At 35.8% G+C, this 13,203-nt stretch overlaps 1 protein-coding gene across 2 annotated transcripts in view; it reads left to right on the plus strand.

Annotated features, from left to right (window-relative positions):
* LOC127430095 (neurobeachin-like) overlaps positions 1-13,203 on the plus strand; it is a 401,279-nt gene that overhangs the window by 141,580 nt on the left and 246,496 nt on the right. For both annotated transcript variants that reach the window (XM_051679563.1, XM_051679564.1), the window contains exons 14-16: positions 9,796-9,875; positions 11,215-11,277; positions 13,087-13,184. In XM_051679563.1, coding sequence (XP_051535523.1) covers positions 9,796-9,875; positions 11,215-11,277; positions 13,087-13,184 — 241 coding nt within the window. The remainder of the gene's footprint in view (positions 1-9,795; positions 9,876-11,214; positions 11,278-13,086; positions 13,185-13,203) is intronic.

Here is a 13,203-nt window from a genome sequence, read left to right on the forward strand (position 1 = left end):
TTGTTTTTTTTTTCTCCAGTTTTTTTTTTTTTTTTTTTTTTGTTGTTGTTTTGTTGTGTTTTCTGCATGTTTTTTTCTAAATACATTTTTATCATTAATTTCTATCTTTAGTTAATATTAATTGTAGGAAAATATGTTTTCTCATTTTGTTTTGTTGTTCTTTTTGTTTTGTTTTTTACAAAATTTTTGTAACAGGGATGCAAAAATTGCTAACCTGTTATATACTACATAGAAAATTATAGAAAATAATCACTTTATTTAGACACCAGAATCAAATTCATTCACGTCTAAGCAGTCTTTTCAGGAGGGTGGTCTAAGTCAAAGAAACTGTCTGCAACTTCTTATAATGATATAATATAACTCTGCACAGTTGATTTACATAAAACTCTCTTTTACTAAGTCTCTTGTGTTCCACATCAATCAAACTCTTACTCTGTTTAAAGATGTCTGTATGAACTCGCATAGTCACATGGACCTCTCATGGGCCCTTCTGTCGACTGTCACATCCATAGTTCACCCAATCACTGTCACCTCCTGATGGGAAATGGCACTTTTGAATCAAACTGAGCTGTGTGTCTGCTGGTCCTTTTCCTTGAAGTTTGGCACAATATGTCTTCCCACCCTTTCAAACATGTTTTAAACCCTCTGAATAGAGGCAGAAAAGTGCTCAGTGGAGTAATAAGCGATGAAAGCTCCACTTTGTCAGAGCCAATAGAACTAGCAGTGGGGGCTGCATTTAACATGGCTCACCCTGGACCATTGAGGAGAACTGGTCTTTTATGTCTGAAAATATACCTTTCTTTTTATTTGTTACTCCCTTTTACGGCCCCTTTCCACATTTTTTTCATATAACATGGCTTTTAACTCTCTCTCATAACATACAGTCCCTTTCTCCTCTCCTCTATTCTCTTTGTTCTCCTACTTATCTCATGCCATACCTTTCACCATCGTCCCTACAAAGATTTCCTGCAAAGCTGAAAGCATTCACAGATAGAGTTCTGTTAGACGTTTATGTCTACTAAATATTTCACAGATACTCCATGAATAAACCATTCATTTTGTGGTCAGGAGTTGATGTTTTATGCTCTTGACCTTTTTTGAACAATTTTGTTGTTTGTTAAAGAACTCAGAGGCAAATATTGCCTCATGAGCAGGTTTTGCATAAATGTACTGTATACACAACGTTGTCATGTAAGAGAGTGTGACAGCTGACAGTCAAGTCATTTTTATTTGTATAGCCTCTTTCACAACACACGTCGTTTCAAAGCAGCTTTACAGAAAATCATGCATTAACAGACAATGAAACGGTAATCTCTATAATGTCTTAGAGTAATTGTGTATTTTGATCAAATATGATTGTGAATTGTGTTTAAAAATAAGTAATTAAATAATAATTGTATTTAGAAATCCAGTGAGCAAGCCAAAGGCGACTGTGGCAAGGAACACAAAACTCCATAAGATGTTGGTTAATGAAGAAAAATAACCTTGGGAGAAACCAGGCTCACTGTGGGGCCAGTTCCCCTCTGGCTAACAGCATGAATATAATGCCAATATTACTTAATTTTGTGCAGTGCAGGTCATGGTTTAAAAATATTAAACTAAGTAAGTGTTAAGGGTCAGTGTTTAAACAAAGATTTTGTAATAACTGTAAGATTAATGACTAATGTCTTTGAAGTACATCCTGGATTTACTGCAGAAGTTCACATAGATGTATTGTCCTTTGTTAGTTGGCTGATGAAGGGTTTTGTTGGCAATTAATTGATAGTCTGTGTATTCCATTATTGTCATGTGTATTTTGTTGATTCATGTCTTTTATTTTGAAAAGTTTAGTTCCTGTTTCCCTTGTCATGTGATTCCTGTTTTCCCTCCATGTTCATGTGTCATGTTTTCATTGGTTTATTGTTTAATTAGCTTGTTATGAGTTCTGTTTGTTCATTGGTTTATGTTCCCCCATGTCCATGTATTTAAGCCTCATGTTTTCCATTGTGGCTTTGTCAAGTATTGAATGTAACTTTGTAGTCCAGTCCAGTCCAGTCCAGTCCAGTCCATTCCATTCCATTCCATGTTTCCTTTCATGTTTATAGTTAGTTTTTTTTTTTTTTTTTGGATTATCATGTTTGTAAATAAACTGCACTTGGGTTCTCTCTACACTTCGTCTTTGTGATTGCCAGCAGCCTTTGTTACAATTATAAGAGTGTAGTCCATCATTAGACTGAGGTGATGCAGGCAGAGATCAGTGAGTTGCATCGCAGTTCAACCAGCTGGTAATTTCGGTGAGGTCTATCCTAAGTCCAAGGTTCAGGTAATGGCATATGATGTATCCCATTTCTTATGGTTGGTGTTGGCATCAGTTCATCCTCTGAAGTCCATTGTAATAGACTGAAGTGATGTTTGGCTGGCACCGGCAGCATTTAGTCATCACTCAGAGACACATAGTAGTGGAGTCCAACATGAAGCAGGAATGGAGCTGGATCCAGCTGGTTCTGGTGACCTCAGGATTGGAGTCCTGAGGTTGAGACAGGGATACAAATAGAATAATATTAGCATAGATGCCATTCAGTTTATTGCAGAGTTATAGATCAATGTTTCTGGTTCTGACTAACTAAACAGCCTAATTGTGAGTTGAAGGATAAATTAGGTGAATGCCTGGCTAAATAGGGGAGTCTTTAGTCTAGACAAACTGAGTGAGTGTATCTGCATCTCGAACAGTGTTAGGGAGACTATTCCATAATTCAGGAGCCAAATATGAAAAGGATCTACCTCCTCTTGTGGATTTTGATATTCTAGGAACAATTAGCAGGCCAGAATTTTGCAACTGTAATGAACGTGATGGAATATAGTGTGGTAGAAGGTTACTTAAGTACTGTGGAGCTAGACCATTCCAAGCTTTTTACGTAGCTAACAATTTTTAAATTCAAAATTTAACGGGTAGACAATGTAATGATGATAAAATGGGGCTAATATGATCACATTTCTTGGTTCAACACAGCACACTGACTACTGCATTTTGAACCAATTGAAGTTTATTTATTGATTATTGCTGGACATCCTCCCAGTAATGCATTACAATAATCTAGTCTTCAGGTCATAAATGCATGAATTAGTTTTTTGGCATCAGCAACAGCGAGCATGTGTCGTAACTTAGCAATATTTCTTAGGTGGAAGAATGCTGTTCTACAAACATTGGTAATTTGATTTTCAAAGGACAGATTGGTATCAAGTCAGTAAACTTAATGAGCAGTAGATTGGGAGATAAAAAGGAATTGTGGAATTTCAGTCACAGTGGGATTGCACACTCACAGTGGGACTCAGAAATCAGATTCTGCTCTTATTTCATTCTACTTGAACTGAAACTTCATGTAATCTTTTGATTTACACACATTTACACTAGGCAGAACATAGCTAAATCTGCCATAGCTTAGTGGTTCACAAAATGGTGGGTGACTAACATGTGTCATGCCAGTGATGCTGTGTTTTGTTTTGAAATTGGGGCCCAATCTCATTTCGATCTACTAGTGGTGATTTTTGCACTAGAAAGTTCCTCACAGCAAAAGTTCACTAAAATGTCTATTTTGTAGCAAAGTGGTAACTTATTCAGACAGTGAGGTTCCCCCCCCCCCCAAGTCAAGATGTTGTAATTAACATGACCTTATATTCTCACACATTAAACCTTTTATATTATCCTTAATGAATGCTGCATATGTTAAGCTCAATTGAATGCAGTTGATTACCACATAAATAATTCTGACTCATCTCTTAGCAGAGTAAAAGCAAACAAAAACTGCATTTACATGCACTTACAATGGAAGCCTATGGGGCAAGGCATTCCAGAGGGATTAAAAGCAGAAATGTGAAGCTTGTATTTATGTTAGAGTGATATTAATTACTTTTTTTTTTTTTTTTTTTTTTTAAAGCTGCAAAGATGCTGTTGATAGAGTTTCTATTGAACACAGAACATTCCTTAAGCCACAAAATTGTCTCTCAATCTTCTCTGGAAAAACCTTTGCAATATCATTGCAAACTGTGTTTAGATTTTTCTCTTACCGTGACTAGCTGATAACTATTTCCAAGGGCTCACAACACAGCGGAATTGATTCAGATAGAAATAGAAAAAAATGGATATCTAAAGAATGTAACCTAGTATGCTCATACAACTATGCACAGTGTATTAAATGATTATTCAAAGTAAAGAAGATGAAAGACTATCTTATCTTGAAAAACTGCTGGCAGAGATTAATACACCATCATGAACCTCACAACCTTTGCAAATCACAAAGAAACCAACGTATTGCATTCACATCAGGGGAAGAAGTCTTAAAGAAGCTAAAGTGTGTAAAATAATTTCTCTTGCCTCCTAAGTACGTAATTCTCTCTGTGTGGCAGCCCTCAATTGATTTATTCTTCATTTGGTAAACGCTGAAGTCTTTTTTGTCTTTTTCCACAAAGGGATGCGTTATAAAGAAAACAGCAGTGGGACATAATTAAGTGTTCAATTACTGCAACAAAGAGTGCTTTTAAATTGGAGCAACATCAGCTAGCCACTCTTTTTATAGTGTCAAAACCTCTCTCACTTTCCCTTTCTCTAAAAGCAAGCAAACCCTGGCAAATTAAAGTCATGCATCACTCTAGCACACTGTTTTACAGCACAGTCTTTCCTCACCAGCCATTAGAAACATCAAAATAGTCCTAAAGGAATAGTTTACGTAAGTGTTATTTTGAAACCTGTATGATTATCTTTCTCCCCTAGAACACACACATATATGTATATACAGTATATAGTATACTATATATATATATATATATATACACACACACACACACAGTTTATATACAGTATATATGCACATTTTAGAATTTTTAAACTAATCTAAACAAAAGTGAATTGTGACTGCTGGTGTCAAGCTCCAAAAATAGACAAAACACACCATACAAGTACTTTATTTGACGTATAACAAGTCTTTTGAAGTCATACCAATGTGGGAATGACATCTGAGAGCTATGGAGGAAGAGAAGATTTTTCTGCAATTGAAGACTTAAAGGAATAGTTTACCAAAAAATTAATATTATCTAATCATTTACTCATCCTTATGCCATCCCAGAAGTGTATGACTTAATTTTTTCTGCAGAGCACAAAAAAAGATGTTTAGAAGAATATCTCTGCTCTGTAGGTCCATACAATGCAAGTAAAGGCAAAAAGCAAATAAAGGCAGCAGAGAAGTAATCCAGAAGACTCCAGTGGTTTCATCCATGTCTTCTGAAGGGATCTAATCCATTTTGGGTGAGAACAGACCAAAAGTTTACTCCTTTTTCAATATATTTTGCCATTGGAGTCTCGAATTGAGCTTGAAACCATGATCGCTAAGGAGACTGCTGATGTCAAGACTTAGGGAAAAAGGATTAAACCAATGGAGTCTTATGGCTTACATTTAGGATGCCTTTATGGGCTTTAGAGCTTCAAAGTATTGGTCACCATTCACTTGTATAGACAGAGCTGAGATATTCTTCTAAAAAACGTTGTGTTTCGCAGAAGAAATTCATACACATCTGGGATGGCATGAGGCTGAGTAAATGATGAGAGAATTTTCCTTTAAATTTCTGCTTGCTACAGTATACACACAAAGTAATCGTATGGCTTTAGAAGGCATGAAATATAGTGCTTGAGTCTTATGGACTATTTAATTGGTGCTTTTTCTCGTTTTTGGAGCTGGGCAGCCCCTGGTGCTTTCGTTGTATGGAAATGATCACCATGGACATTCTTCACAAACTCAACTTTTGTGTTTCATGGAAAAAAAAAGAAAGTCATACAGGTTTTGAACATCATGAAGGTAAGGGTTTTTGATTAACTATCCCTTTAAGTATTATTGAGCACACACACAAAGATAATCACTTTTGTTAATGTTTATCCAGTCCAACAAAGAAAAACCCAACTCCAGTCCTGCTCTTTGAAAGTCTTTGTGTAAAACTCCAGGGGGTGAATAAATTCTCCCTTTCTTGGCTTCATTTTGCTGGCTTCAGAAGATAAGCCGTAGTATGACTCCAAACACAATGACAGCATATTTATTGTGGCCTGCATTAATATTTACACCCTCAGAAGAGATCACTTTTAATTTCACTTCTGTATCAGAATCAGAATGAGCTTTATTGCCAAGTATGCTTACACATACAAGGAAGTTTTCTTGGTGACAGAAGCTTCCAGTGCACAAACAATACAGCAACAAGAGATAAGAGATAATAATAATAATAATAATAAAAAGCCAATAGAAAATATAAGTATATATAGAAATACACTATAAGGCTATATATATATATACACACTACCAGTCAAAAGTTTTGAAACACTTACTCATTCTTTATTATGATAATATTGTAATAATTTTTTTTTCACATTTTAGAATAATAGTAAAGTCATTAAAACTATGGAATAACATAAATGGAACTATGGGAATTATGTTGTGACTAAACAAAATCCAAAATAAATCAAAACTGTGTTATATTTTAGCATCTTCAAAGTAGTCACCCTTTGCCTAGAATTTGCAGACATGTACTCTTGACATTTTCTCAACCAACTTCTTGAGGGATCACCCTGGGATGCTTTTTAAACAGTATTGAAGGAGTTCCCATCTATATGCTGGGCACTTATTGGCTGCTTTTCTTTATTATTTGGTCCAAGTCATCAATTTCAAAAACTTTTTTTTGTTTTTATTAAATTTTAGATTTATAATGAAATAAATTATTATGGTGGCACAATTATATTTTTGTCTACAAAACTAATTTCAAACATTTAAGCATACGCCTTCAGATCAAAAGATTTTTAAGATCATGGGAAACATTTCGGTCAAGTGTTTCAAAACTTTTGACCGGTAGTGTGTGTGTGTGTGTGTATATATATATATATATATATATATATATATATATATATATATATATATATATATATATATATATATATATATATATATATATATATATATATATATATGCATATGTACATATACAAATCTGTTATATGCAGTGCAAGGGAATCTAATGAAGAAGAGGTAGGATATGTTAAATAAATATAATTGATTAAGCTGTGTATTGTACGTAATTATTGCACAATGGGGCAACTTTAACTGTTCATGAGATGGATAGCCTGAGGGAAAACACTGTTCTTGTGCCTGACGGTTCTGGTGCTCAGAGCTCTGTAGCGCCAGCCAGAAGGCAACAGTTCCAGCCCTTTTCCTCACTCTAGAGGTGTACAGTTCTTGAAGAGTGGGCAGGGGGCAACCAATAATCCACTCAGCAGTCTGAACTGTCCTTTGTAGTCTTCTGATGTCCGATTTCGTAGCTAACCAAACCAGACAGTTACTGAAGTGCAGAGGACAGACTCAATGACTGCTGAGTAGAGCCTTTTTCACAATGGAGTCAATGTGGGTCTCCCACTTCAGGTCCTGTGAGATGGTAGTGCCCAGGAATCTGAATGACTCCACTGCTGCCACAGTGCTGTTTAGAAAAGTGAGCGTGGTCAGTGTTGGGGTGTTCCTCCTAAAGTCCACAACCATCTCCACTGTTTTGAGCGTGTTGAGCTCCAGGTTGTTTTGACTGCACCAGTGAGCCATCCGTTCAACCTCACTTCTGTATGCAGACTCATCATCATCTTGGATGAGGCCGATGACAGTAGTGTTGTCTGCAAATTTTAGTAGCTTGACAGAGGGGTCCTTGGCGGTGCAGTCATTGGTATACAGGGAGAAGAGTAGTGGGGAGAGCACACATCCCTGGAGGGCACCATCCCCCAACACTATGTCCCATAGTTCCATTTTGATAAGGAGCTTTCATTTGTTTGCCCTGATGTTAAGGACAATGCTCTGTGTAGGGGGGATATGAGTGTACAAATGTATTGATTTACTGTTTGATGCAATGCCAGATTCATTACCCTTTGCAAATAAGAGACGGCATTTGCAGTGAGCGTTTCTATTCCGATTAAATTAAAAGACACCGGAAACTGTTATTAAGTAAAAGAGATATCAGTCATTTTATTGATCTGTTTAGTTTTTCTTTAATCATGACTGTGCTCTTCTAATGAGATCAGGTAGACAGGCAAATTCATTAAGAATCCAATTTATTGCTGTTTTGCTCTATTTGATAATAAACTTGCTCTATGGCATTGCTCTGTGCCAAGTTTCCTAAAGTCTAGTTTGCTAATGAAATGGCATATTTATTATTAGTTTCAGTGCTGTAATAAGCAGTTCAGATTAATGTGGGCTGTGGAATAATCCATTTTATTTAGATTATTATTATTATTATTTATTTATTTATTTTTATTTTTATTTTTATTTTATTTTTTTAATTATTTATTTATTTATTTTTTCAGTTCTCTTTGAGAAAGACAAATAAAAGATATAAAGTTGATCAGGAAGATGGACACTTTGTATAAGCAGACAGCATGTTGACTATCTAGGTAATAGTCTATGATCTCACTATTCAAAGTTCTTTCTGTAAAAACAATCACACTATTCAACGAGACAAAGAATTAAGACAAGCACACTTTTAGATTTTTAACCTAAACTTAGTCATCTGTTTAACTGAAAAAAGTAACTTTTGAGAGATATACACTACCAGTTATTTTTAATATATGTTTTAATACAACTATGTAATGACCTTTGTAATCCTTTGTTGACTTTTTTTTTTTTTTTTTTTTTAAGAAAAGGAGCTAATAGTAAAATATATTTACATGGTAATCAACATTATGCCACAAATGCTGTCGATTGAGCTTAACATGTATTGAACCACGAATATTCCTTTAAATTCTTGAAATTATTTTAGTACACAGATATAATTGTGCCTATGTATAAATATATTGACTAAACTAACATTTTAATTACATGTATTTAAAACAAAAAACAAAAGATGAGTTGAACTGGATTATTAAGAAGCCATCAAGTGTCTTTTTTGGTCACAAAAGATTTCCACTTGTTTCATTTAATAGTTTTGAAGACTTAACTATTGTTCAACAATGTGGGAAATTGTAATAATAAAATTAGCATTGTATTCTATTGCTGTCACTTTTAATGAACATTTAGCAGAATTCAATCATAAGTAACTGGACTTGTTGCTCAATTTGTTTTTAAACCAATGGAGAAATAAAAACTGGACATGTTGTTTGATTTGTTTTGAAATAAATGGAAAAACAAGCCCAGTTGCTTATGATTGTACTCTACCAGCCTTTCTGTGATAATCTTGATGAATGAAAACTTTATAGACATGTCACTTTTTTAAATTGCAAGTCGCTGCTATCATTTGAATAGAGAAAGACATCTTAAATCATGTAGTGTTAATAATTCTAGACAGTTTTATAACGAATGAGACCTGATGATTAGTCCTACTTGAGTTGAATCTGTGCATATGTCAGATAATACATTTGTGCTTCATTTCATATCAATGCTAGAACCATCCCTAATAAAACTGCAAATGAAAAACTGTCAGACACATTGACACACATTCACACACACTGTAAGAGTACTTTAAAATGAAGCCAGCATTGATGTTACTGAACTGTGGCCTGTGGAACTCTATAGCTGTCTTGTATTTTGGAGCAGCTGCCTGAAATTAATAAGGTCTTGGCCTTTTTCTGAGAGGACTCTGACCTCTGTGACCCTCCTCTTGGCTGGCAGAGGCTGCTGTCCGTGCCATGACTCCATACTGAGTAAAAGCGAGACACTATCTCTTAGCTCTGAATTTCATACCAGCATCTGTGAAACATGACAATTTTTTTGTAGGTTTGTAGTAACAGTTCCTTTGTGGTTCCTGTGTTTGTAGATGGTCCGCGGCCTTCACAGAAAGAGATCACCTCACTCAGAGCCTTCATGCTGCTGTTTCTCAAACAGCTCATACTCAAGGTAAGCTGCTGTCTGGCCCTTACCATACTATCCAGTCTGATATCATGAAAATATCATGACTGAAATGTTCACTGTTGTCCCAAACAAATGAGTTTTTTTTAAGGTTAATGTTCTATCCAGTCCAAACCGACCCCCCTAACCTTAACCTTAAACCTATTCCTAACCGATAGTGTCATAAAAATCAAACGTGACCAAAAAAATAAATAAATAGCTGAAGCCACCATGTTGTTTGGTGGTGCTACAATGATACTTTTGGCTTACGTGTTGACTTGGCTTTTCTGGACTCTTACCTGGTCCTTTGCATCATGAGTGCAACATTTTATCAGTTTAGCTACGTGCAATTTTACCGTGTGTGAATAAGCTTGTAAATGTAGTTGGTTTTGTAATGCAAAGGTTTAACTGTGTCACCTTACAAGTCATGCGTTATATTAAAAGTGTTGTGATTTCAAGAGATAGTGTAACCTGTCCTGCTCGATCCGCTCCGAACAGGATTCAAACCGGTGTCTCCGGCATGGGAGGTGGGCACGTTAACGAGGAGGCTAAAGGCTACAGCCTCTAGCGTCAGTCACTAGTGCGCCTCTTGAGGCCAGGGGAGTGAGGTTTGCACACACTGCACAGCACGTACCAGCTTGCTCCCATTGCACTCACCCCCCTAAACCTCACTCCCATCCGGGTCACGGCACCACTGTAACCAGTCCTGCTCTACCCGCTCTGAATGGGATTCGAACTGGCGTCTCTGGCATGGGAGCGCTAACGAGGAGGCTAAATGCTACAGCCTCTAATGTCAGTCGCTAGTGCGCCTCTTGAGGCCAGGGGAGTAAGCTATCACGTACCAGCTGGCTCCCTTTGCTTTGGCAGGTGTTATCCTTCATTTACCAGCCCCAGCTGTTTTCTAACATGACCGTACAAAAAAGTGTACACTTGTTCAGACCAGTGCTCGTATATCAAGTAATCTGTCAGCTGGCCAAGGAACGAACAGACAACAATTAGCTCTCAAGCTGCCTGTGTTTTAGCAGTAATAGGAATCATGTGCTTTCATCAGCTGTGCACAAACCAAACAGTTCATTGTGCTTTCCAAATAATAAGAGACAGCTTGTAAAAGTCAAGACCCAAATTCACTATGAACAGTAATTTGTTGAAAAATAAACAGCCTTCCTGAATTTTAACTTTCTTTTTATATTTCTTATTTTGTCAGGATGCTGGTGGCAATAGTGTTAGTGTAGCCTTGGAGTGCAGTTTGTTATTTAATAACTGTATATAGCAAAAGCTTACAATGCTTGGGCAGATAGCACTGTTCAGCATTTTGATGTACTAAAGCGTCATTTTTCGGATTCATCAGGATCGAGGCGTTAAAGAGGATGAACTTCAAAGTATTCTCAACTACCTGCTGACCATGCAAGAGGTGAGTCTACCCCATATTACAGTGTTCCCTCAGCAAACTATTTGAATCAGCCAAATGATCTATTTTAGAGGAATGATTTCCTATTCATTCAGTTTCTTAATTGGCTCCAGTCCTCTGCTCCAAAGATCTGGCTGTTAGAATTTCAAAGCAGTGACTCGGGGGTATTTACATTTGGTCACTTCATGTGTTTTTACTGATCGGATTGCTATCTGATTGAATAAGCACATTCCATTTACAGTTGGCCACGTCAGTGTTTCCGCCAAATGGATATAAATCTGATCTTCAATTCACGTGCTATATGCAAATAAAAACAGTTGACTTCCGTGATTATGCTAATCCCGGGCAGCGAATAATTTTTTTTAAAATTTATTATTTGATTCCAATTGACTTTGAACAGTGCACGTTGTGTATTTTTCCCTTCTGGGCTTGTCCTAGGAGATCTCCATGCATGTCAGCTGCACTCATTGTCAATGTTTAGTTTCAGTTTTATTCAACAAACTGCATCAAATAAATGAAGGGAAAAGTTCTGCCTCTTTAAGTAACTTTAAGAAACTTTAAGAAACCTGCATCCGTTTCTTTATTTGGTATTATTTATGGCACAACACAAGCCCTATGCAAATACTGATACTCGGTTACAGCTGTTACGTTTCACATTTTCCCTATGCTGTCGTAGCACTTTTTGGGCAGCGTAAAGTTAGCATATGTGGCTTGAGCCAGGTGCATTTAAATGCCAGATGCATTTACACGAATGGAATGCGTCTCAGACCACCTCTGGAGGTGGTTTGAATCCTTCTCAAATCTGTCTTGGAGGGCATTTACACCTTTTTATGATCGGACAGCAATCCAGTCAGCAAAAGTGTGTGAAGTGACCAAGTATAAATACCCCCAATGACTTCAAATTGCACTCAGCTTTCAGCAGCTCAGATATAGATTAGTAATAGATTACACTTTTTACAGAGGACCTGCCTTTAGGCTATCATCTTATTACCATTCTGAGAGGCAAAAGGCAAAAAATTACCTAACCATATTTTAAATATTACTATTGCCATAACAATTTACTGGTAAGTGCAAAACAGTTTTGAGCATAAAGGCTTTCAATTTTATTTTTATTTTATTTTTTTACATTAACATTGGATAAAAAAAAAGTTGTTCAACTTTATTTATTTTTAATTTAGCAAGGTTAATACATAAAACAAGAAAAAGCTATTTGCCAATTGGGTAAGAAAAATAAACTTAATTCAATGGATAAACAAGTTTATTTTTCTAACCACATTAGCAAATAGTTTCAGATCTTTAAATCTTCTTATAACAATAAATGTCACTAAATTTAGTTAGATTTGTCTGAAAACAAGACTTAACATCTTACATATGTACTTTTGCTTGTCATGTAAATATTTCTTATTTTTAGGATGTTTGGATATTTTTCCTGAACAATATATCCGTAAATAAATATATACAGACATATATAAAAATGATTAAGAAACCATTTTATTTTTTGCAGTGCACGTTACTTCAACGGGTTTTAAAGTTTTGACACACCTGACTGAATTTGTGCACAAATACAATAATTGATCCTAAATAATAATAAAAAATAAAAAATAAAAAACATAAAAAATAAAAAAATAAAAAACATAAAAAAAAAATTAAAAAAACTAAATGCAATATATTCTGCTCTTATTCGAAAATTTCAAAAATTGTAACAGAAGTTTAAAAATTTTACTGGTACTAAATACTTTCTAATTGGAATGAGATGCCAGAGGGTTGCCTTAAATGTTCTGGATGTGTGTTTATGTGTTAAACTCAATTCAGGATGAGAACCTCCATGATGTTCTTCAGCTGCTGGTGGCCCTCATGTCTGAGCACCCTGCCTCCATGATCCCTGCCTTCGACCAGAGGAACGGCATCCGGTAAGTCAAATTTCATTAT

Source organism: Myxocyprinus asiaticus, chromosome 39, assembly GCF_019703515.2.
Source record: "Myxocyprinus asiaticus isolate MX2 ecotype Aquarium Trade chromosome 39, UBuf_Myxa_2, whole genome shotgun sequence".
NCBI lineage: Eukaryota > Metazoa > Chordata > Actinopteri > Cypriniformes > Catostomidae > Myxocyprinus > Myxocyprinus asiaticus.